At 40.2% G+C, this 25,770-nt stretch overlaps 1 protein-coding gene across 2 annotated transcripts; it reads left to right on the forward strand.

Annotated features, from left to right (window-relative positions):
* Positions 1-388: 388 nt before the first annotated feature.
* tie1 (tyrosine kinase with immunoglobulin-like and EGF-like domains 1) lies at positions 389-24,562 on the forward strand. Of its 2 annotated transcripts, XM_085386460.1 has the most exons (24): positions 389-700; positions 1,640-1,936; positions 2,097-2,204; positions 2,301-2,456; positions 3,042-3,173; positions 4,758-4,898; positions 5,031-5,159; positions 5,621-5,766; positions 8,393-8,537; positions 8,619-8,783; positions 9,328-9,468; positions 12,285-12,587; positions 13,001-13,291; positions 13,605-13,801; positions 13,884-14,030; positions 14,117-14,180; positions 14,338-14,448; positions 16,750-16,940; positions 17,190-17,303; positions 18,027-18,097; positions 19,114-19,154; positions 21,954-22,050; positions 22,152-22,251; positions 22,435-24,561. In XM_085386460.1, the coding sequence occupies exons 1-24, from the start codon at positions 637-639 to the stop codon at positions 22,504-22,506; spliced, it is 3,423 nt and encodes a 1,140-aa protein (XP_085242586.1). In that variant the 5' UTR covers positions 389-636; the 3' UTR covers positions 22,507-24,561. The 2 variants fall into 2 exon arrangements, with proteins under 2 accessions (XP_085242586.1, XP_085242587.1); XM_085386461.1 differs by lacking the exon at positions 12,285-12,587 and having other exon boundaries at positions 22,435-24,562.
* Positions 24,563-25,770: the final 1,208 nt, after the last annotated feature.

Below are 25,770 nucleotides of genomic sequence, written 5' to 3' on the forward strand. Positions count from 1 at the left end.
GTATCTGCGCAAGGGCAGCAATTAGGTACAATGTCCGCATTGGAAGATGTTTGGGAAGTGCAGGGTATAGAAGTCAATATATTTTAATAAAATGCAATCATAACTCCTCAAACAGTGTATATTTTAAAATGCTAAATAGCTGATATTTCATGTTTTTGTTGTTGTTGATGAAACCTAAAAAAGTTTCATCCTAAATCCATCGTGCACAGAACAGCTGTTCTACTTCTAAAACATGATGTTCAGTGTATGCAAAAGCAATTAGACGAGTGCTTAACGTTCAGCATTGTATTGGAACAAAAAGTGACAAAGTTTGAAGTCATATATACACTAATCGTGGATCGGGGAGTTCTGGAGCGCCAGCAGTCCTCCGCTGTCTGGTGACGCTCTTCCTTCCTTTCCCACCCAGAGAAAGCTGAGCTTCACCAAAAGTTACACTCTCTGCTTAGAGTGACAGTAGAGTGAACTCCTAAAACCAGCTGGTTACCGACGAGATTTTACAAACTGAACGGGAGAATTGGAGGCTTCGACGAGTTATGCGTAAAAAAGCGCACCGTCGTGACGCAGCGTCACCGTTTTGGATGCAGAGCTCACCCTGAAAAGAATCACACGCCGGCAGTTGATTTCCAGCTTTCCCCAATGAGGATTACAAATACCAAGATGATTCTGTGGGTGTTTGCGTTGTGCTTCTTTACTTTATCAGGTAAGAGTGAAACTATTTCAAAACCTGTCTGAGTAGCGAGTAGCTTACAGATGGAGCAACATTTTCGAGAAATCTTATATTAACGGTGTGTGTGTGTGGGGGGGGGGGGGGGGGGGGGGGGGGAATGAAAGAACTAACGTCCAAGTTGTACAGAGATAACGCAACCTTCATCCACTTATAGTTTTTAAGCTTTTTTTTTTTTCGATTGCCTGAGAGCGATTGTCAGCACAGCGCGTAGATCTATGTACCCTCAGGGAATAAGGAGCTCATCCATGTTTCCTTCCATTGTTCTGTGGATTTGGGGCTCACATACCAGGGAGAAGGAATGCTGGGCAAACTCATGTTATTGGATTTGGCACTTTTGTTAATGAATCACTTCAAGAGGCGTTTATGTTTGAACCCAAACCCCAATCGGTATTTTCGTTAATCTTCGTTGATCTTCCCCATTTTAACGCAATATGAAAACAAGGCGTTATTAACAGAAAAAAAGAGTTACAATTTTTCCCTTAGATTCAATATTTATTCCATGTGTCTGATAGACGAGTTTTATGAAATTTATGAAACTAACTTGACACAATCATCTTTAATTTAATGCAGAACTTCAAATCTGACACTTGATCAAAACTGGAATGAAACAGTAGTTCCACACTGCTAACGACTGAGAACTTTAACAGCTCCAAGATGACAATGGAGTAATTTAGTAATGTGTACATTTCTAGGGAAAAGCAATACAAATTGAAAAAAATATGTAAAGATGTAGTGTATGTATTTTCTGTCACTGTGTGAATCACTTAACAGCTGATTAAAAATTATGGGTCTCCCCCCTGAAAAGACAACTCTCCATCTCTCTGAATAATTAAATAAGGTTTGTTACACATGATTAAAAAAAACTCACACTGCTGCCTTACATCAGAGAATGACTAATGCTCTGTTTTACAGATGCTGTGATCGACCTGACCATGTTCTCTGCAGCCATGATCAGAACACCCGAGAACTTCTCCATCTCTTGTATCAATGGAGAGCGCAACTCTGCCCAGGCTAAGTTGGACATTAAGAAGGACAACAAAATCCTCATGTTCTCCAGTGTCCCACAATATAAAATGCACAAGTCCGGAAATAAAATGGTTGTGGCCAGAGACTTTAGTCGCCTAGAAAACATTGGCATCTTCTACTGTGAATCTTCTCAGGACTTTCCCCCAGTTGAAAAGATCACAATGATTAACAACCTTGACAACGGTGTGTTTGCACTTCAAAAAACAAGACTTTCTTCAGAGAGATTTATTTTATTGCTTAAATCCATTATGCATGAAATACATGTTTAAATGCAACTACTTTCAAGGGTGTGCCATTAAAAAAACAAAACAAACAATAACAGATTCTTTGTTCCTTACAACAGATTTCGTTCCAAATTCCCTCACACTACTTGCTAATGTAGGTGAGACAGTTCACCTCACTATGCACTTGCTCAACCCCCAAAGGAGAGATGTGACCTGGAAGTACAACGGTGAGTCAACGTATGCAACTCGGTACAGAGGAAGGACATTTTTGTGCAAACGCAGGCTCAAACAATGACATTAATGTTGTCGCTTGTTTCTTGCAGGAAACTACTATTATATGACACACTGGATTGACATGTTCAATGAAACTGTTGAGCTAACGGTGGAGAATGTAAAGCTTGACAATCAAGGTATCTACAGTGCCAGCTACGTTGGAGACACCCCTCTCAACGGTGCCTGGATGAGGCTCATTGTCAGAGGTTTGTTGGGTCTCACACACACAAACACACACAATCAATCGGTGTCAGATTAAATCAAGGGTTTTGTAGCATTTTTTGGCTCAGATGTGCAGCTGAACTCACAAAGAATTACACAAGACATGCTAAGGTTGACTCAGTGCACGTTCTGCTTGACTGATTGAGATGCACAAGATTCCCCAGCTCAAAATCTTTCTATTTATATGGAAGCTTGTGGAAAGTTACTGTTAAATACTAGCCTACCCTAAACTGTGAATTCACTATAGGCTACATCTGCACATCTTATTTGGCAAGGCATGTGCAGCACATATGTTTGTGTCATTTCCTTTATCTCAGTACCCCAAAGAAAAATTACAGCATTAACACTATCCCCACCCTCCACCTGCAGCCGGCTTTTTCTTTTTTGTCTCCACCAGATGCACATTTTACTGTCATTTAGCATGCATTCTGTACTATGTATCCTTTTTTTCATTTAAATAGGTCACATGTGCTTAAAAAACACACAAAAGGCAAAATACATATAAATGCTATCGAAGCTGTTTGAAGTCTCTGTGCTGTTCTAAGTAAAGAATATGTGTTTCTTTGCAGGGTGCCCCAGTCAGAAGTGGGGTCCTAACTGTATCAGAGATTGTCAAGAGTGTCTTAATGGTGGCGTGTGTCATGAAGTGAACGGAGACTGTATCTGCCCTCCAGGATTTATGGGAACACACTGTGAGACAGGTTTGTACTCTACTCAGGCAAACATCTGCATCTGCAGTATTGTATAGGAGAACTTTCTGTTTGTGAATGAGATCAATAAAAAGGGAGATAGAGGAGGATAATACAAAAAGGGTGTGCAAGGTGAAAAAGCAGTGTTAATAAGTCACATGAATTATGTTGACTCACTTACACATTTGGTATAAATATGCACAATCAGAGTCAAAGCCTCGCAGTCTGACTCCTTAACATAAACACTACCAAAAAGAGACAGACAGACTGTGGAGCCTAAGGTTGAAAAATGAATCAGCAAAAACACTGGCAACCGCGTTAGGCTGATCGAGTTAAGCAGCCATTAGAGTGATGGATGTTTTAATGGTGTTTGTATCACTAATCAGCCTCTGTGCAAATGACACTGGTTAACAAAAGATTGTGTATTCTGGAAAGCACCTTGGGTCACGTACTCTCAAATGCACAAATAGCCATAGACTCCATTACTGTCATTATCTGTATGCGGTAGCTATTTTGTGCTACATGTTTTTCTGTATGCACTTTATTGTTAGGGTTATTATATTTAAAAGCACATCTAGCAAGAGGCACATCAGTTTGCTGAAACTATGTAGCATTAGTTCATACTACTTATGCATGAATGAAGTAGATTAGCTTTTAACTAAGCATCTGATTTCATACATCAACCAATCAGAAAAAAAGAACTCACTAAATGTTATATTGTAAACACACACTAAAATGAGTTCACTCATTAACCACTGGTAGAAAACTAGTAGATCATCAAAATATAAACATATAAATCTTTTTTTTACATTTGGAAGGAAAAGGTTGAGCAGAAGGGTTGAGTACGTGAGTTGCGTCCATGAAAAATCCTCTTCCTCATGCTGTGGGATGTCATCCCATTCTTCAACCAGTATTATCTCCAAGTCCCGGTGTGGCTCTGCTCGTCACTCTGGCACTAACAGCACACCCAAGCTGATCTCTCAGCTGTTCAATTGAGGTCAGGAGTGCAGGCGGGTAGCTCCATCCTCTCAACTCACAAGTTCTAGAGTCTCTTATAAAGCCCACTCTGAACGGGTGAGCGCTGTCATCTTGAAGGACAGAGTTTGGTCTGTCCTTCAAGATGGGATGGTCTTCTCTGGCATTGGCAGAGAGGAGTTTTTACAGGGGAGCAGCTCACATACTCAACTCTGCTGCTCAACTCATAAATGCATTTCCTCATAAACGTGGCTCCATTTAAGGTCAAATGAACAGGCTTTTCAACATAATTGAACAAACATAAATTTCCTAACTTGTTCATGATCATTTTTCATTTCTATTTGGTGAAGTTCACCCAGCATTGTCTTGTGTGTTGAGCTCCGTTATAGTTATAGATAGAAAACTACACATGAGGTACACTGAATTTAAATCTGTCACTAGAGATACCTGAAGACAGCATATTCTACAAATTCTGAAGTTCTTGGCAGTACAGTAAAACATTTAATGCAACTGTGAAACCAAGAAAAAAAGAGTTTCAGAGTTTTAAGGCATGATACCGCAAAACATGAGGAATTTAAACAAACAGATTTGTAATTTTTTTCTTTCTCTGATGACTTGCAGCCTGCAGAGAAGGAATGTTTGGTCAAAACTGCCAGGAGACATGTGGTTCCAAGTTGAACTGCAAGGGGCTTCGATTCTGCCTACCAGACCCCTATGGTTGTTCCTGCGCCAGTGGCTGGTTTGGGAGCCACTGTGAGAATGGTATGATACATAATTTAAATAAGATCATGTGTTTTCTTTTTTTTTTATGACATTTTCTTTTAATGGAGTTTCAATAATGACCTTATCGAGTCTCACACTATGAAGTTTTGTTTTCTTCTATTCTGTTGTCAGCCTGCCATAATGGCATGTATGGGCCAGACTGCAAGTTTAGCTGCAAATGCCAGAACGGAGGCGTCTGCAGCCGTTTCAGTGGATGCCAGTGTCCCAGAGGGTGGAGAGGACAGCACTGTGATAGGTCTGGTAGGTATCTTAACAGCTACAGTGATATGCACGTTTTTTTTTCTCACTATTTCAATATTATTTGCATTCTTCTTGAAATATTGTATATAGACCAGCTATGCAACTTAATAAAACTGTTGCACACACCACACACAAACCATAATGAATGATCTAACTGAACAAGTTACTCTTGAATGTGCAACCTTTTTTAATGCCAAGGGTCACACAGCCTTTGTATTGGCACCTGAATTTGTCAAAAGTGTATTTTTCCTATTTCATCACACACAAAAAGTACAACCACTAGGGGATGTGATTTCAAAATTTGACCAACGGGTGTACTTATATAAATGTTTTTACAAGCAGAGTTGCTGCTGTTATGATCTCTTTCTTTACCGTGCTCATTAGTGAAGCATACTTTTTTGTCTTTTTTTGCTGTTCCTTTCTTTTCGTTTCCTGTCCCGTCTCTCTCTCTACATCTTTAGACTGGGCTCCTCAGATTTTGGACTTGGATAGGCATTTGGAGTTGAATCTCAACTCCAAAGCCATGATCCTTTGCTCAGCCACAGGGAACCCCCTGCCCAGTCACAACAGCATTGAGTTGCGAAAGTTGGACAGCACAGTACTTAAGGTAGGAAGACCAGCAGTTGCCAGCAGCACTCCGGCAAGGAAACCTCACAGTAAGCCTGAATACAAGAGTGTTAGTTCAGGCTGAATATCTTGGCAGACCTCCGTGTCGGCCCATATCAGCTAATGGTTCACCTGATATCCTTCTACACATTCATCTAAGTTACTATATGATATTTGCCAAGTTCTTGCTTGAGCTGCTTAATGGCTCAGTCACATTAGGGTAAAAGCAGTACAGCAACCTCTGTTGACCAGGAAAATGATGTGTTTGCTTGGTGATTACAGTGATTTTTTTTTCCATTCAGCAGCTGATTACAAGTAGTTGCAGCAACTAAATAGTCATCCAGTTGGAGGAACCATGCCTCCAAACTATCATGGTTTGAATCAGAGTGACTGCAATCACTGTTGGACAGACTGTTGAACATTTGCAAATAACTGCTGCCTAATTAGTAAACACAGACTGCATGCCAAGACTTTGCAAACCATTTTTTTTGCCTGCAATAGGAGACTCAGCTCAACTAGTTGCTAAATGGTTATATTGTGGCTATATTCCTAAATAAACTGTTCGCAGTTAAATCACTACAGCAACTACGTCACTGTTAGTGGATTCTGATTGGACGAAATGTAAGCAGTTAATGAGAATTTCTGTTTAATATTAATTTCTTCATAAGTGGATGGCAGCAGATTTGCAATAGATGGTAACGTATTTGGGTTTGTTTTTTTTGCTAATTTGTCACAGTTATTTACTGTATAAAGAGCAACCCAAACCCATTTAGTCCCAAAGACTGACTGCAGACCGACTCTGTCTTATCGTGTCATTTTATCACCCCAAATCCACTTTGAAGATAGCAACTGACTGCGGGTGGTCACAGACCTCGATGCAAGGCTTGTGTTGTGGTTAACAACTTTCCTGTAGTGTGACTGTAGCATTAGCTTTCCCACATTTTTTGCACATCTGCAAGCTGCTTTGTAGCCCACCGCAACCTAGGCATCGCCATCTGATGTTACTAATGCCTGCTCTATTCTGGAAAAAGGCATTGAAGTCCCTCAAAAAGTGCCATTCTCCCAAATATGGACTGTGCAAGTGGAAATAATCAGTTCTGATTATACTGAATAAGGAAAGATTTATTCATTTAGGACCAAAATTAACTAAAAATGTAGGCCTGGTTAGCCAGGCTAAGATTAATTAGGGCCGGATAGCTTCAGTGATAGAAAGTGACATAGCTGGCCAGCTATATATTAATTGTATTAGTTTCTTTTTTAACTTGTAGTTCTAAATTGGAAGATTATTGTGATATTGAAATATAAAAATAAAATTATATTATTTTTTTCATCGCTCAAAATAAGCGTCGCACTTGCGGAAGCCGGTATGCTCGCCCAAACGCCGTGCATTTATAGAGACTTTCAACCCCAGATAGGCCAATTATGGATCTTCGGAGCCACCTTATGTCAGCAGCTATTCTCAACCGTGAATTATGTTAAAAACAAACACCGCTCACGCCTCACAGATGACAGCTTACAGTCCTGCGTAAAGATGAAAGTGACTTCGTACAGCCCCGGTCGATTTCCAGACGCTGTGCGCAGAGGTTCAGGAGCAGAAGTCCCATTGTAAACCTATCACGGCAGACCCGACGATGTTTCCATGAACACGCTTTTCAGCATCTCTTTATTGACCACTTTTCACACACGGTTGCTGTACGCATACAGCCGGCTGTAGCTTTTCAGACACATACCAACAACAGACGTTGCACAGGCAGCGAGGCGTGATTGCGGGTGCCACTCAGGTGCGTCCGCCTCCCCTGGAGCGGCTCTGCAGACCACGCCCCGCCACACACATTAACCAGGTAAAATACATATTCAGGCAGAATTTTAGTTCAGCTGGGTGTCTTTCCTTTTGTTATATTTCTTTAAGAGTTCAAAATGTGTTAAATACATAAATAAAATGTAATTTTCTCTGTAGCGCTTCATGGATTTCTTAAGCAACACAACTTTGTTCACACAAAGCATAAAGCTGAAAAACAATATATATATATAGTGTTATCTGCATTTTAGATGTCAAAAAATATTTGCGGTTCCCAGTGTTTTCTTTTGCGTGGAAACCGGGTCCAAATGGCTCTTTGGGTGTTAAAGGTTGCTGCCCCCTGTTCTAGTGTAATCGAGCAAAAAAATTTATGAAGAGTCTTCAAACAAGTCCAACTGTTTCTTTAAATTTGTAAAGTCTCTCTCTAAAAAGTAAAGAAAGTGTAAAATAGAACGAATGAAAGAACTTTTATTTGGGGTTTAAACTTTGTTTTTATGTCAAGCCCGATGAATGCAAGCTCGAGTCATGTTCTGAGGAAGTCAGCAGCACAATGGCCCAACCAGATAAGGCTGTATCACTCCACAGTGCAGCAGTCACCATGTTTTGCCTTTAAGTGATATGTTCAGTTTCTGTGTTATTGTTTCTCCGCTGTTTCCTTGATAATAGACACACACTGTTTAAAAAAAAAGAAAAGGAAAATTTGACCACCAGAATTTTCTCAAAGTGTTGGAAAAAGTCAAAATGATCCCAGCAGTTGGATCTAAAAAAAAATATATATATATATTGCAGCATATTTCATTGCCTCCCTGTGTTACACATGTATTTGCAGGCCTCTCGTACTGTCATGGACTCAAACAGGAGCACTGCTGAATTTGATATCCCTAACCTGAGCGCTGAACAAGAAGGCTTGTGGGAGTGCAGGGTGTCCACCGATGGAGGCCAGGACTCGCGTGAATTCACCCTCACTGTTAAAGGTGAGTGATTTACGACATTTTAAAGTTCTGTACAGACAGGTGAATTTCAAAATAATAAAAAAAGATCCTGCTTCTTTTCAGTGCCCCCGATGCCCATTACTGCTCCCAAATTGCTGGAAAAGAGAAGCAAGCAGCTGCTGGTGATGCCAGTGTACACCTCTGTGGGAGATGGCCCCATCATCTCAATCAGAGTCCTCTATAAGCCTGTGGAGAATAAAAATGAAGACTTGTGGTCCTCCATCATAGGTATACGGGAAAAACATATTCATGTAGTCATGCAGTCAGTCTTTATCAGAAAGAAGAGCAATCACAGATAATTATTTTTTTTACTTTTTCTTTTATTGCATTGCAGCAACAAAAACAAAGATTGCGTAAATCTCCGTTATTTCAACACACTCTCAGTTCAGCCAAAGATATAATGTATTAGCTAAAGCAAGAAGCATGATTAGGACAACAGATTGCACAAATTTAAAATAAAAACTGTTCTCAATGGAAAATCTAAAAAAGTTAAAAAATAACAAATTGTATTTGTTAAAAAAAACACCCCAATCGGGTCTATAAACAAAAGAGATCTTCTCAGAGACTGGACATCGTGTTCCGTTAAGTTTGAGTTCACATCTGTTTTTCCCCCACCTAAAGACAACAAATGTTAAACATATGTGTTGAAGTGTATGTGTGTAATGTTATTTAAAACACTTCAGACACTCTGTGTTTCTGCTTAATAATCCTACTCTAAAAATGAATGAAAACTTTGGCTCACCAGCCTATCCTAAGTCAATTTTCCTTTCAGTTTATAGTGACAAAGAGCCTATCACACTTATGAACCTGGAGCCCTCAACACGCTACTACGTCCGTGTCCAGCTGAGTCGTCCTGGGGAAGGAGGAGAGGGGGACCCGGGGCCGCAAGCCATAATGGAGACCGACTGTCCTGGTGAGACCTGCAGATAAATTTTACAGACCACACAAACTTTGGACATGTGTATATTTATCTGGGAAAAAATATCAATTTTCCTGACCACAGAACTTAAGCGAGCTCAATTATTTTAAGTCTGGTTAGTGTAATAGTGAAGTGTTTTTCCCATGCCTGACTCAAGTTTAGAGCAAATATAGAAAAATGCAAGTGGAATGATTTATGGGTGTTTCTTTTAAAAACAACAACAACAACAACAACAAAAAACGGAATACCATAGAAGGTATTAAAAAGTGTAATTTTTTTATCAGCCTATTAGAAGTCATGACCCCGTTTAAAGCAGTAACAACCTGTATTCAAGAAGCAATAGCAGGTTTATTCCTAAGTGAAGGCTGGGCAGAGGGAGAGAGCATATTAGAAAGAGCAAGTGCAGAAAAAAGAACATGAAAAAGTGTTTTGAAGTGCAGTTAATCGTAGTTCTACTAAGCTTGAGTCTCTTACAATGTCTGAGGTCCGCGTGTGAAATGGATCTAAAATGATCTGTTGATGATAGTTTATGCCTGTCTCTTGCACAAACATAAACTATTGACATTAGTGTAAATTTTGGAAAAGCAACACTAAATAGATTCTCCTGGCTGGACTGAGGACGTTCCATTAATGTTTAAGTCAAAAACTGGAATGGAAAATGAAATAAATAAAACTGTGCATCAACAAATACTGGATTTATCTTAGCCATTTGTCCATTTTATTTTGAAATGTACTGCCATAAAGGGACTTGAAGTCTACCTTTGGGGAAAATATAGCATTCTGAGCTGGTTAATCACAGACAAAAGGACAGAGTAACGAGGTCCATATAACTGAGGGGCGGAAAGCAGACAAACACAGCGCTATTTAAAGCTAGCGCTGTTGTAAACTAACTGCTGCTCACCCCATTTCTGTGAAAACTCAAATTAACATCAAGAAAATCATCCATCAATTAGGATACATGGGTAACACTAAAATATGATCTGCAACTTAATTCAGCTTAATTCCCTTGTGATGGAATGGAATTTAAATTATTTTATTTGAAATTATAATGTAATTATGTTACTTACAAAGCAGGTGCACTAGAATTAGGGGGTTCAAATTCATTTGTAGTGAAAAAATCCAACACAAAACAATATATCCCCGTCTAACTTGTAAGTATGGAGGTAAAGGGCACGGGCCATATTATGGAGGGGGTTAATCTTGCCTTTTTACATCTTTATTTAATATTCATTATATTGGTTGCATGATAGATGTTTTATTATTCAATATTCCCTTTGAATTTACAAATATGATTGTGCATAAACTGTTCTCCTTTTTTAACTTTTCACTGTTGAAACATACATATACATATACACACACACACACACACACACACACACACACACACACACACACACACACACACACACACACACACACACACACACAGCTTTGTTCTGCATGGCACAGATAGATTCTGCATGGCCTACCACTCGGGTAGGTAGCCGTTTTGGTTCAGGGTGCCTCTCACTCTGTACAACTCACCGACCCTGGACCATCACACTTCCTCCTCTAAGTTTGACAGTTGATGCCACACACTGTGGAACCCTCCTTTTGCCTACTTGATAGCACACCAAGATCCTGCGTGATGAACCGAAAATTTTAAATTTCATCCTTCCATCTATCTATTTGCTTCCGCATATCCTTTTCAGGGTTACGGGGGGCCTGGACCCTATCCCAGCTGTCTTAGGGTGAAGGGCAGGGTACACCCTGAACAGGTTGCCAATCTGTCGCAGGGCTAACACATAGACAGAGACAACCAATCGCACTCACATTCACTCCCACATTCACACCTATGGGCAATTTAGTGTTTCTAATTAACCTAACCCCACTAACTGCATGTCTTTGGACTGTGGGAGGAAGCTGGAGTACCCGGAGAGAACCCACGCATACATGGGGAGAACATGCAAACTCTCTGCTGTGAGGCAACAGTGCTAGCCACCATGCTGCCCAAATTTTGATTCATTAGTCCATAATACCTTCTTCCAGTCTTCAATAGTCCAATGGCGGTGCTTCATGGCCCAGACAAGCCTCTTTGTCTTATTCTCACGTCTTAGCAATGGTTTGCTCCTCGTCCTGTCAAACCTGCAGCCTGAAGTCTTCTCTTCACAGTGAAACTGAGACTTGCTTACTACGACCAATATGAAGCTGTGTTTGAAGCTGTTGTCCTGTGAGCTGTCTATCACACAAACTTTTAACTCTCAGAAACTTGTCCTCTGATTCAGTTGTGGCTTTGGGTCTGCCACACCTCTTCCTGTCAGAGTTTCTGCGGAATTAGTAGCACCAGCTTTCAGTGCTTAATCCACCATCATTGCTGCAGAACAGTTTTAAATTGGTATCCCATTTTGTGCTCCCTGAAAAAGGCCTTACAGTATAATTCTGAAATGTACATTATTTTTCAGTTTTGAGTAGCCCTACCTTTTTTAAAAAAAAAAACAAACCTCTGGCATATTCATTGGACTTGAATGACTTGAATTGCAATAAATAAGTGGAAAAATTGGGGTGCTCCTAAACCAGTAGTGTGTATATAATATATTTATAAATTGAACAATAGAACATCCATCCCAACTTATTACCTCCTTATTCTTGTGCACCTCACTCTAAGTATTTGTTGGTAAATATAATATAATCACAATTTAATTTCAAACACAATACATTTGAAGTCCATTTAATTACAGTGAAATGTTTCATATTATATATAAAGTGTTACCAAAAAGTGTACCAATAGATCGTAGTCCCCACAGCTCATCTTGTGTTCTCTGTTGCTGCAGAGCCCACAATTCAACCTGAGATTGACAGCAGCTCGGTGGAAGGCCGCAATGTTACTGTACGTTGGCGATTACCCGGCAGCAAAGCCATTAATGCTGGCAGAGCCACTGGCTTTTTAGTGCAGCTCTTCGGGCCGCCACGTTACAGTGAGAAACTTCAGGAGGTTGACACCCTGCTCAATGTGCTCTCCACCAAGTTCCACAACCTGGAGTATCAACAAGACTACACTGTGGTGGTGCGCCTCATCAACTGTGGCAGCCAGGGCCCGCCCTCCAAACGCTACCATTTCCACATCAACAGCCAGGGTAACTAAAACCTGCTGGTTAGAGAAAAAAAAGCTGCAAAGAAGTTTTAAAATGTAAAGCAGTTCATCATTCACTTCTCGCAGCTTGTGGCACAACATTAAGTGTATTGCAATATATTGCGCCCTATAGGTTTTAGCCTTGGTTTAAACACTCAGCTGTATTTGGAGCTCGCCTTTTACTTAGCAACTCTCTCTCTGCCCAGAAGTTGTGTGTAAATTGAAGGGGGGGAAATAGCAGCTGATAGATGTAAAGCCATAATCTATGCATATGATTCTTTTAAATCCTTAATAGTCAAACGTTCCTCAAGTAACCAGTCTTGAAGTGTCTGGATTAGATTACCTGCTTGATTTCAGAATGTGTGGTAAGAAAGATTATTTTTGATTGATTGTAACAGCTCTGTTTCTGTATCTAAGGTCCATCATCCCCACTCAACGTCAAGGCCGTGCCTCTGTCCATGTCAGCCATTCAGGTGAAGTGGCAGCCCCCTGACGACCCAAATGGAGGTATCATTAAATATATCATAGAGTACCAGCCAGTCGGCCAGGTGAGCCCCCACCCTTGGGTGGACACAGACGATGGGAACAAGACCACCAAAGATGTGACGGCACTCAATGGCAGCACAGTCTACCAATTCAGAGTGAGGGCTTTCTCTAAAGTGCCAGGAGAGTGGAGCAACTATGTTCAGGCAAAGACACAGGGGGATGGTAAGCAGGAAGCTCCTCATAATGATCAAGTCACATAGAAGGTAAAATATAGACGGCAACATGCAAAAGGTTCCAAATGAGACTGTGTTATATTCTTAAGTTTGATATTTTTGATAAATTTTAAGTCTCAAATATGGGACCTCATAATCTTATGTCCAACCTCTTCACTACTGTATTTGGTTGGCTCCTCCAGTTGACCAGACCACCCACACATGGATTCCATGTTTCCAAAATTCCATATTTATCTCCCCCGTATTTAAATCTTCTTTCTCTCCTCTTCTTTTTTTTCACTCTGTCTTTTTCCCAATGCTAGAAAAAGCTTCTCCAACCTTTACCCCTACCACCCTGGATGTGATTGGCCAGCCCACTGACAGTTATCAGCTGTTAATTGCGGTGGTGGGTTCAGTGACTGTCACCTGTGTGACTATACTGTTGGCACTGTTGGCTCTTTTCTTCATCAGGAAGACGCTGCTGAACCGTCGCCGCACGTTTACCTACCAATCTGGATCGGTGAGCATTCATTCTATTCCGGTTGACTTTGCAGCCACTGAGAGAAATTATTTTGCTGACTATACACTGTTTATATCTCCAGGGGGAGGAAACTATTCTGCAGTTTAACTCAGGAACTCTGACCCTGACACGAAGGCCAAAGCCCACGCCAGAGCCCCTCACCTATCCAATCCTTGAGTGGGAGAACATAAAGTTTGAAGATGTCATTGGAGAGGGAAACTTTGGCCAGGTGTTTAGACTTTCTGAACGTTGCAGTGTTCCCTGTGGTTGCCATTCTCTTCGCAACACTTGAGCTAACTGTGGTTTCAATAACAGGTTATCAAAGCCATGATCAAGAAGGACGGCAACAAAATGAGCGCAGCCATCAAGATGCTGAAAGGTATCTGAGCCACACATTTATCATTAAACTGATACAGATATAGTCGTTAGACATAACATTAAGACACCGTACGGCATTCTGATGTGTAATTTTCATTTCAAATACTGCTTTGCTTGCACTTTGCTTAACAATGCCCATCATGTTGTTCTTCCTGCAGAGTTTGCCTCAGAAAATGACCACAGAGACTTTGCAGGAGAGCTGGAGGTCCTGTGTAAACTAGGCCAGCATCCCAATATCATCAACTTAATAGGAGCCTGTGAAAATAGAGGTGAGTGAGCAACATCTAGTGGCTGTAATGAGCATTGACGCACTATTGGCTGTTCGGGAACAGTAATTCACAGGTGAAACAAACTGCTGTTTCAGTGTCACAAGTATACGACTGCCTTACAGTTTAGTGACCAGGTTGTATAAACTGTATACTACAGAAATCTATACATCAACAATCTGATGTTTCCCTAAACAAATCCAGCTGAAACCCAACAACCATACAATATGACTTTCCTCAGCAGATGATGTTTGGTCACTTCTCGTGGAAGCAGATACACCATCTAGTTTGGTTGTTGGTGTGATTTCATCTGTAGAATATATACCAAACTGCGTGATAGATACATTGGTATGTGTCAGAAAACACACCTAGAATCGCTCTAAAGATTCAAATAGCCTAAAGAAGGTTTTCTTTAGAGAAATAGGTAAACAATATGGTGCTAATATACAGCATCTTTATATCTTTATCAAGATTTAAATGTAATCTTATACAAAAGCCTGTGTTCAACAAACTGTACCCTCAGCAGATTCCTTATTCAGCTCATTCCTTCTTAATATGCAGCGCTGTACTTGAACAGGTTAAATTCTTCTTACTTGAGATGCAAACAGATACGCCCGTCCCATCTGACTCTCTGTCATCTGCACCTGGAAAACCCCAGAATGTGTCCAAACGAAATAATCTTCGCCTGCCAGAAGCATTTGCGCTATCACATGTGTTTGATTTGTCCGCGCGCCTAACAACCAAACAGCTGTGGCATGCATTAATGTATTTGTATAAGGTTTCCTTCATGATCCCTACCTCGAAGTATCAGTTTACGCCAGTGTCTTCTAAATTGAATCATTTAATTACTTCTGTTTGATCAAAGACTGGAAGCACATGAGAAGCACCTCTGTGCACCTCTTGTTACAAACAAGTCGACCTTGAAAAAATAAACGCTCGCTTCGAAGTAGCGCTTAGCTCTGCAGACCTTATCTCTTCTTTGTTTACACCCTTGATTAATAATCATGAACATGCATGTGCACACAGATGCAGCACACATACTTGAAAAGATTTAAAGAAAACCTCGAGTGTTTTCTTCATTTAATTTCATGGAAAGAGCAACAGAGGAAGGAGGGGGTGAGCACGAGGGAAAAGAGGTCAGGAGGGAGGAATGTTTCAAGAAAGTGGGGAGAGAGGAGAGCGAGCAAGTAAAAATTTTAACATCAAAGAAGATTTCGACGAATGGTCATCAAGAAAAAGTGCTAATTGGCAGGAAGTATTGCTACCGTCTGTGTAACTGCACTTCCTTTGAAAGGAAAGCTGTAAAGAAAAGTCGCTGGCTAGAAGAGGAAACACAAACTTGACTTTTTGTCAGTTTTGCATTTAATGTCTTTAAGGGAGAGATTATGGTGTCGTTTTCAGCTCTCACCCTATCTCGTCTTACTGAGATCTGGAACAAATTTGCTCTCCTCCTGTACTAGAAAAACAAGGTGTGTCCGGAAGGAATTCACCGCTGAGCTACTGAACACAAGAGGAGGGAATAAATTCAGATGATATTTGATATACTCTTAAAAGTAGAAGATAACGATTGAACGAAAAGGTCACGCCTCTCCACAGAGCTTTCATAGCAGTCTCTCTCTCTCTATTCCAGCTATGTGCTAATACTAACATGACCTCACATTCTTACTGAGCTTGGTTATTCTTCAGGTGATGGGGGTTTTGGAGCAGATGACCTGTCACCGTTCCATATTGAGAAACTCTTCTTTTGCAAGAAACATGGCATGTGCTTGATTAACAGACGCTTTTGTAACTCACAAGTAAAATAATTGTATTATGTTCCAGTTCTTTGACCACTCTGCCCATAAACCCGTTATTCTTTCCTTTCACATATGGTACTTAGTAATTGTGTTGGCACTGTCCCTGGTCCTAGTGAAATCAACATGAAACTCTTCCAACAACTACAAATGCCTGTAGGAACTCTGGCTCTGGCTGGAAGCTGTAATCTATTAGCAAAGCTTCAGCCATCTGGTTGAGTTCTGTGAGGATTTTACAAAAGGTCTGGTGTACATCTGCTGTGTCAAAGACCAAAGAGTTGAAGGTCAAGCCCAGTACAAGCTGTAGCTGGGTCTCTTTCCAGGCAAATCCAAGCGAGTCAGCCAAGGTCAAAGTCATAGTATGTTGTAAAAATAATACAATTTCATTAAAATGGTCTGTCTGAGCCAATAGCAGTTTGCACAGATGGAAGGTAATATGTTTATTAGCAGGTGGCATGGCCTTTTCTTATTGACAGAGATATCAGTCCATCTGTCTCTCTGTCTGCTCCAGGTTATCTGTACATAGCCATAGAATACGCCCCCTATGGTAACCTCCTTGACTTCCTGAGGAAGAGTCGGGTGTTGGAGACGGACCCTGCCTTTGCCAAAGAGCACGGTACTGCTTCCACCCTCACCTCCCAGCAGCTGCTGCAGTTTGCTGTGGATGTTGCGAATGGGATGCATTACCTCAGTGACAAACAGGTAGGAGGAGGAAGGATGAGCAACCTTAGCTGCTGTTTTGTGCCTGTTGGTGATGGTGCTTTTTTATTTCTGAACAAATGATCTTAGATCTGATTAAAGTCTCAGTTTTGCATGAAGTTGTGACCTAAAACTAGATTTTTTTTTTCCAGATTTGTTTACAGGTTCATTTTTAATTTTGCTTAAAATTGTTGTATCTGTATCTTTGTCATGACACCGCTTCCCTCCCCTCCTCTGCTCTCTTGGTCCTAGTTCATCCACAGGGATTTGGCAGCGAGGAATGTTCTTGTTGGGGACAATCTTGTGGCTAAGATAGCAGATTTCGGTCTGTCCCGTGGTGAGGAAGTCTATGTTAAGAAGACAATGGTGAGTGGTGGGGGTTATGTTTTGGTTTAGCCTTGCAGAAAGCACCGGTTGCTTGAGACTAAAACAAAGCAGTGTTAGATGTTGCCCCCCCCCCCCCCCCCTTTTTTTTTTTTCCTTTTATTAGAGTGGATTGCATGTGTTGTTCTCACCTTTCACATGCTGAAAACGGCAGAAGACAAAGGAGCTGTACAGCAAAACATTTATCAGCAGGCTGCTGCAGTCTGTGACTGCATAAAGCCATATCTTTAGGCTGTCAGCGTATCTGTAGATCTGCATTAACTCACATATGGTTAGCTAAAAAGATTATATCAAGCTGATCAAATGAAACAGTCCAAGGGGATAAGAGGTTGTTATTTTTTTTTTTTTTTTATAATTTCAGCTGTTTTTGTTGTTTTTAATGGTATAATACTGTTCAGACAGTCACTAATTTTCACAATAATAGAGCGCCTGCAGAGGGCAGTCATGTTTAGGTTTGTAAACTCCAGCACGTGCAGTGTTTGTAGAGCAGATTACCATCTTACTGTAATGGGCAATAGACTTAATAATGTAATGTGGCACCACTTTATAATACAGTTTAAACCCTATTTTTCTTATTATCATTTCATGCATTCATCTTTTTTATTTAATACTCAAACATAAATGATGTCAGAACAAGATTAAAACATGCCATAACACACCAAAGCTGCAAGATTTGACATGAATCTGTTGTTGCTTCACTTTCAGGGGAGACTGCCGGTACGCTGGATGGCCATTGAGTCCCTGAACTACAGTGTTTATACAACAAAGAGTGATGTGTAAGTTTTTTACATTTTTTTTTTACTAATATGCTGGGATATATTATTCCTCAGAAATGAGAACTATTGGTAAAGTGGTTCACAAACACTTCCTGAAAAACATGGTTTCCGTATTACAATACATAGGTCTTTATAATCATAATTCCTCCCTCTATTTCTTATTTAATATCTTCAGAAACCTTATTTGCTACTACTCCTAGTAAAGTTTTGATTAGACATGCCACAAAGTGCCTCACAACAGAAAACAACAAATCATCCGTCTGTCACTGGTGGAGTGATAATAGTGTGCTGCACAACTGATAAGCACAATCAGGAAGCCCTGGGTACAACTTAGCAGGCAGACAGACATGTTGGCATGTCAACTGGAACCTATTTATACACAGCAGAGAGTGCAGCATGGCCAACGGAAAAGTGTGAATGCTGCTCAGAGGGCCAGAGAGTTGTAAACATTTGTAAGAGACACAATGTGAGACGTCGCGAAACGTGCTGCGGGGAAGAAATCGAACAAAACAAACGGACAGGCTGACGGCACGAACAACACTTGTCTGCTCATATGATCTACCACACTGTTCTGTGACAAATGAAAGCCGTGGTATTTCTCTGAAGAGAAATTTGCTAATCAGATAGCAGGGAAGAGGTTGTTTTTCTGACGCTCGGTTCCCCTTAAGTTTCTGCGTTCATTTTACAAACAATCTTCATTTTAACAATTAAAGAATCAAATATCCTCCTGTTATTCTGTTTGATGTTTGTGGTTGTGTTAAATACTTCCATTTTGAGTAAGAGGTATCTATATTGCTTGTAAAAGCATGATAATCAGAATCTTTCAGAATCTTTTGTCATCTACAATCTGTATATTTTTGCAGCTAGCTGCTTTGCAAGGCACCAGATATAATCAACAAAGATATGATCGACAAAAAGAAACATGAAAATGCTTCCAAGAGCCAGTATTTAAATTGTTTAAGCTTTGTTACAGTTTTACTAAGCTTTGTGTCTTATCTTTGTATCTTCTCTAACAGATGGTCTTTTGGAGTTCTTCTCTGGGAAATTGTAAGCTTAGGTAAGCATACAGCCTCATATAGTGCAGAAACTACACCATTTACTTCTATATTTTTAATACAGATGTCAGAGCCACATTGTGACAGGCTAACAAAAGTTGAATCCCCATAAACTGTTTGTAATGAAGCATCTGCTCTTTCTAGGGTCTATGGGAAAGAAAAAAATAAATGATCTGAATTAAAACCAAATGAAAAACAGGATGACTTACATTTGCATACATGTGTAAACACATATGTGCATGTAAATACGCGTGACGACCAACCACACAGTCAACAATAAAGTTTGCAGTCATAATCAATTGTATTTATACTATAATGTTTATGCTTCCTCTTTGTTACTGTTTAAAAGGCAGTACAAAACCAGTACACTTCCCCTTATAGACCTGCGTCCAGTGGCAGTCCTAGCCTGTTTGGCGCCCTGGGCGAACACTCCCTCTGCCCCCCCCCCCCCCCCCCCCCCCCCCCCACACACACACACACACAAAACATATTAAGGATTGTACATTAACATAAAACTGTTGTACACACACACAAACACATATGAAGAGAGAGAGGGAGAGTATGCATAGTATGCAAACGGCCACCAAACAGCCATCATAATTCGTCATACAATGAGAACTGGACAAATCAACAATTGACAATGACTAATTAATAGTAAAATCTGTAACATAATGTATTGTTTGGAGTTTAGTCTGTTACTGTTGCTATTTTTTACCATTTCTTCTTGGAGCAACTGTAACCCACAAAATTTCCTTAGGGATTAGTAAAGTATTCTGATTGAATCTGATTGATTCTGATGCCCTTACTCCCAACAAATGGGCGACAGAAAACCAATCGGTGCCTATGCCATTCCCAGTATGCGCTGGCTGACGTCGGGGCAGCATGAGTACGAGCATTTATTTTTTATTTTTTTTGCCGATGCCCGGGATGCTGCCCCAGGCAACCGCCCGTGTCGCCCGTATCTAAAACCGCTACTGCCTGCGTCAATGTTATGACTCAGAATTCTTTAGAACTTTCATAATGTGTTTTCATATTCAGGGATTGTCAAAGCTGAGGACCTCTGTCTTCAGGTGATGTTATTTAAGTCACATGTGCAGTTTTACAGCAGCCATTTTTTCAAGAAAACATTTTACGACCTCAATTGCAAAAACGTCGGGACATTGTGTAAAATCTAAATAAAAGCAGAAGGCAGTCATTTTAAATTTTATTTCATCTTTTATTCACAGTAGAATATAGAACAAATATCAACATTTTTAAGCTGTAGCATTTTACTATTTTATTAAATATTAGAACTTGAGTTGAACTACAAAGACATGACTGGAGGAATATTTTATAACTAATTAGTTTAATTAGCAACATGACTGTAACATGACTGGGTGTAAAAAGAAGACCTTACACAGACAGAGTTTCTTAGAAGTAAAGATGTAAAAATCTGTGTCTACAAATTGTTGAACAATTTCAGAATAATGCACTCAGTGTAAAATTGCAAAGACTTTGAACCATGTATAATCTACAGCAGCAGTCCCAACCTTTTTTGCGCCACGGACCGGGTTATGTCTGACAATATTTTCACACACCAGCCTCTAAGGCAGGGGTGTCAAACTCAAATACACAGTGGGCCAAAATTCAAAACTGGAACAAAGTCGCGGGCTGACGTTAATATTTATTGAAAAAAAAAAAATCTTCCTCTAGATATAAGAATGAATCTTTTCTTATGGACTCAAACAAGTTTTGCTGAAAAACTGAATATGGAACAAGCAAAGCTTAATACTAAACAATATATATATTAGCTCTATAATACCAGTAGGCCAGCTCTAATAATAATTTGGTATGGCTTCGCGGGCCAAATATAATTAGGCTGCGGGCCAAATTTGGCCCGCGGGCCAGAGTTTGACACCTATGCTCTAAGGTGTCGCGGATAAATACAACAATATAAAACCAGTACTGGTAACAAAAGAAGACGATTTATTTATAACACACGGGAAAAAACCCAGGGAAACCGAGTTAATGATAAAAACGATAAAAACCAATAAAACCCCTGAAAACCATACATTTCACACCTGAGCCACAACTTTCGCAGCGCGGTACCAAACGACTCACGGGCCGGTACTGGTCCGTGGCCTGGGGGTTGGGGACCGCTGATTTACAGTACATAATAGAGTACATCGACAAAAGCTTCAGGAAATCTGGAGAAATCTCTGTGTACAGTGGACAAGGTCAAAACTCAATGCTGGATGCCTGTGATCTTCAAACATTTTGAAAGGTGTCATTAATTAAAGATGTATACAGGTTTTAGATCAACATATGCTTCATCCAGACAGCATCTTTTTAAAGGTAGACCTTATATATTTCAGCAAGCTAAGCCTAAGCCGCATACTGCAGCTATTACAACAGCACAGAGTTTGGGTGCTGAACTGAGCTGCCGTCAGTCCAGACCTTTAAACGATTCAAAATATTTGGTGCACCGTGACAAGAAAAAAAATGACCAAGAAGACCCAGGACTGTTGAGCAGCTAGAATCATATGTCAGACTAGAATGGGACAACATCCCTCTCCCAAAAGCCAGTAAGCTGCTCTACTCAGTGCACAGACTCTTGTTTAATTAAAGAAGCGGAGATGCTACACAGTGATACATAAATATATCCCTGAAACATTTTTGAAATGTGGTGTTGCCATCAAATTCAAAATGAGACAATATTAAATAAAATACGGGTCTGTGAGAGTGTTTTTAATTGACATTTTACACATCGTCCCACGTTGTCCTATTCAAGTTCTATGACGTTCTGTGTGTATGTGCTTCAGGTGGCACACCGTACTGTGGGATGACATGTGCTGAGCTTTATGAAAAACTGCCACAAGGCTACAGAATGGAGAAGCCCAAAAACTGTGATGATGAGGTGTAAGTAGTCTGTATCTTATAGCTAGTGATTATCAAATTACACAGCCCATTATGGCACTGGGTTTTACCATATTTATCACTGTGTTAATGTTTGTCTCCAGTTATGAGCTAATGAGGCAGTGCTGGAGAGATCGGCCCTATGAGAGACCCCCCTTCTCCCAAATCTCTTTGCAGCTCAACAGGATGCAGGAGGCCAGGAAGGTAAGGCTTCATTTGCATTATGTTGGTAGAAAGGGAAGAATAGAGAAAAACATCCTGTTGTTATTATTTGGGCATAAAAAACAGAACTAGAAATGTGGGCTAAAACAGGGTTTTTGTTGTTGTTGTAGTAAGACACTTCACTTGCATTCACTTTCTTAATCATGAGGTTTAATCTGTTTTCAGGCTTATGTGAACATGGCTCTCTTTGAGAACTTCACCTATGCTGGGATTGATGCCACAGCCGAGGAGGCCTGACTACCAGCCCCCCCAGACCCTCGCAGGCCACAAAGCTCCAAGAGAAAATCACAAGGGAGGCTGCCACGTTACTGCCACCCCCCACCAACTAGGCGTCAAGACAGGAGGACTAGGCGCTCTACTTCAACCACCCAGCTATAGATGGAGGACTGTGAAAGGACACTGTCTGGAAGTACTACAGGTGTAAGGAGAAGAGGCGTACTGCTGGGTCCTTGATGGATAGATGTGTCTGCTACTAACCTTGTGGGAACTATGAACCCCTGTCACAAAAAAAGGAAAGAAGACACAAAGTCTTAGAGAAACATATACAGCATTCCATCTTTTCCTTTTCCAGCAGTTATAATGATGGAAGTTTTTCTCTGAGCACTGATATGGAGCTATGTGACTTGCTGAAACACCACAGGGTCTGTGGGGTGTCCGTGCTGGACTTTTCCCCTCCATTTCTCAAAATGGAGAACATCTTTTCACAGAGAGAAAATAAAAGAAAAAGACAGTGCTGTCAAATAAGACACGACAAGTTCTCAACGCCGCTCAAGTGTCAAGACAATCAATTGTGATGGAAAGATGTCCAATGTAGCACTTAAAAGTAGCTTTACGCTGTCATCTTTGTGCTTTTACTATTTGCCTATCACTGCCATATGGATGTAACTGTATATACTTGCCTCATTTTTAATAGATCAAACTCTCCTATTATAGGAATATAATCAGAGTTATAGACTGATTTAAAAACTATGATGGATTTCGTGTGTTGCATGCAAATTTCCATCGCAAGAGAAATTATTTGGAAGCCTACAAGTAATACAGAGAAGTAACCTTTGTAGTTTTTTTTAACATTATAAAAATGTAACACCGACGATAATCCACTCTGTGAGTATGTACAGTATCTGTTCATTAACTGGTTTCCTTAATAAAGGTTTTATGTGGTGACTGGATTCATCGCCACAAGTAGTTTAATTCCTTTTGTCGTAGTTCAATTTTGTGCAACTGATCTTTTTTTTCAACTTCAGAAAGAGGTGATTATTTTGGTGTGCTGGCCCTTTTAATAGTTAAGATGATGGGAAGAGGCCAGGCTACTGGGGACCAAAGTGAACTCAGGAACACTGGCTGCCTGCACTGAGCTGATCTGTCACTGGGTTTCCTTTACACACCAACCACAAGCACAGAACTGTCAAACATCGTAAAAGCCTGCCAGCTTCCTGACTATGGCACATGTGTAACAAGGGAACAGCAGTGGCCCTAGATTTATTTTTATACCATATTACTCAAAAATCTGACCTTTGAACTTAGGTTGTCTACAGCTACTTCTGTTATCCAATAGTTTGCCTGTGTTGAAAAAAAATTACATATTTACTTGTTAACCAGCTGCAGGTTTCACCTTAAACTGGGTTTTTATAAAAAGGTAACTGAAAAAGAAAGCACGGCAACAGACTTTTTAAAAACATGGGACCTCCCCTGACTTGCTGACAGGCGTATTTTAGATATCTGGTCCATCTAAGCAGTTGTCAATAGAAACAAGCAAAGCTAAGCAGCACAGTTGGCTGTATTAAAGTTATTATTTTCAATTCAATTCAATTGAATTCAAATCACAACAACAGTCACTTCAAGGCGCTTTATATTCTAAGGTAGACCCTACAATAATACATACAGAGAAAAAACCCAACAATCATATGACTTCCTATGAGCAAGGACTTTGGCGACAGTGGGAACAAAAAACTCCCTTTTAACAGGAAGAACCCTCTTACCAGTTGAAATCCAGGATTTAATCTTTAATGGGCAGATATTTTATCATTCTGGGTTGGCTTCTGTTCTGCTACATGATTATGAAGAGAAAAAGCCACGTTTTTATGCCCAGTTTTGGTGGAGAGGAGTGTGGTGTGAGTGCTAATGTTAGCTTAAAACATTTATAGCTACCCAGCCATTTTTTGTACAGTATAAATTAGTCTTCTTTGTTGATTCTTTCCTGTGTCACCAGTGTGCTTGTTAATATTTTGTGATTATGTTGATCGCCTTGAGGCAACTGTTGTTGTGATTTGGTGCTATATAAATAAAACTGAATTGAACTGAATTGAATTGTTGGCCTTCTTGATAGTTAGCAAACATCTTGGTGTTTGGTCAAAATGATAAGGTGCTTATGTCAGGGAAGAAGACTCAACTACCAAGCCAGCTCACCTGAGTTCTCCCACATGCAAGACTCCATCCTGAAACAAACGGTTAACTTATTAAAGGCTTTTCTGTTTCTTTTCCAATTCGGTTTGTGTGATGCTCCACTGAGATGGCTCTTTTTGTTGTACTATATTTCTGAATTTCTTCAAGGATCCATTCGAAAAGGTGCAATAAACTCGGTGGACCTCATTTCACAGCAGCAGGTAGCTGACTTGCACTCGCAAAGTGATGCAAGTCCACATAAGCATGCTTTCCAAACTTTTCCTGGCCAATCTATCCACCACTCTTTAACTGGTTGTGGTAAACCACAATACTGACCCATTTCCATTACTCAAGCTTCCCAAGATTTTGCTGGCAACACCAAGAATTGCAAGAATTCCGAACAACTTGTAAATTGAACCAACAACTAATAGCTAACACCTGTCAGCAGAAAGGATACGCTTTGATTGTGATCTTAAAAATAAAAGTGCTGGACTCACTATTGAGTCACACTAATGTCACACTAACACTAACTCCACATAACCTTTTTCACACACCTCAAATGTATTTATTTATTTACTGTATTGGCCAAGACACCATTTGGCATTGTAGAAAGGACTTCAGCTGTTGCTGACCTATTTTGACCTCATTTTGTACAAATTGCTCTTAGATCCCAGTAAAGCGCAACTGCTTTCTCTTCTGTGGTTTTCCTTAGAGTGAAAGTGGCATATCTAGGTGAAGAGGTACTAGTATTAGTTTTGTTACTTAGCAGTACTTGCTCTTATTGGCCCATTTACAGCTCATCCTACCCTTTGTCCTAGAGGCATAGGGTCCATCATTTACATTGTTTACAACTTGTAACATGTTTTTTGAAGAGCTTAGGATGCTTTAAACAACAAACTAGAAGCTTCTCTTTTCAGCTTCTGCTTACAGTGGCTTGCAAAAATGTGACAAAATGTGGAAAAGTTCAAGGGAGCCGAATACTTTTGCAAGCCACTCTATATGTACATATTTTAAACAGCATTCCTTTCCAATGGAAAAATCTTTGTAGGTATTTCACTGTAATTTTTTTTACAGTAGATTATGTATTTTAGTGTTTTGCCCAACATGCATGAGTTTTTC

The sequence above is a fragment of the Rhamphochromis longiceps genome, linkage group LG17, assembly GCF_057381845.1.
Source record: "Rhamphochromis longiceps isolate RC_006_pf linkage group LG17, R_longiceps_female_GT1.1, whole genome shotgun sequence".
Classification (NCBI taxonomy): domain Eukaryota; kingdom Metazoa; phylum Chordata; class Actinopteri; order Cichliformes; family Cichlidae; genus Rhamphochromis; species Rhamphochromis longiceps.

Coding starts and splice junctions, on each gene's coding strand:
- tie1 (XM_085386460.1), top strand. CDS start 637: ATGAGGATTACAAATACCAAGATGATTCTGTGGGTGTTTGCGTTGTGC. Junction 5,767..8,392: donor TGGACAGCACAGTACTTAAG/GTAGGAAGACCA, acceptor ATGTATTTGCAG/GCCTCTCGTACTGTCATGGA. Junction 8,538..8,618: donor ATTCACCCTCACTGTTAAAG/GTGAGTGATTTA, acceptor GCTTCTTTTCAG/TGCCCCCGATGCCCATTACT.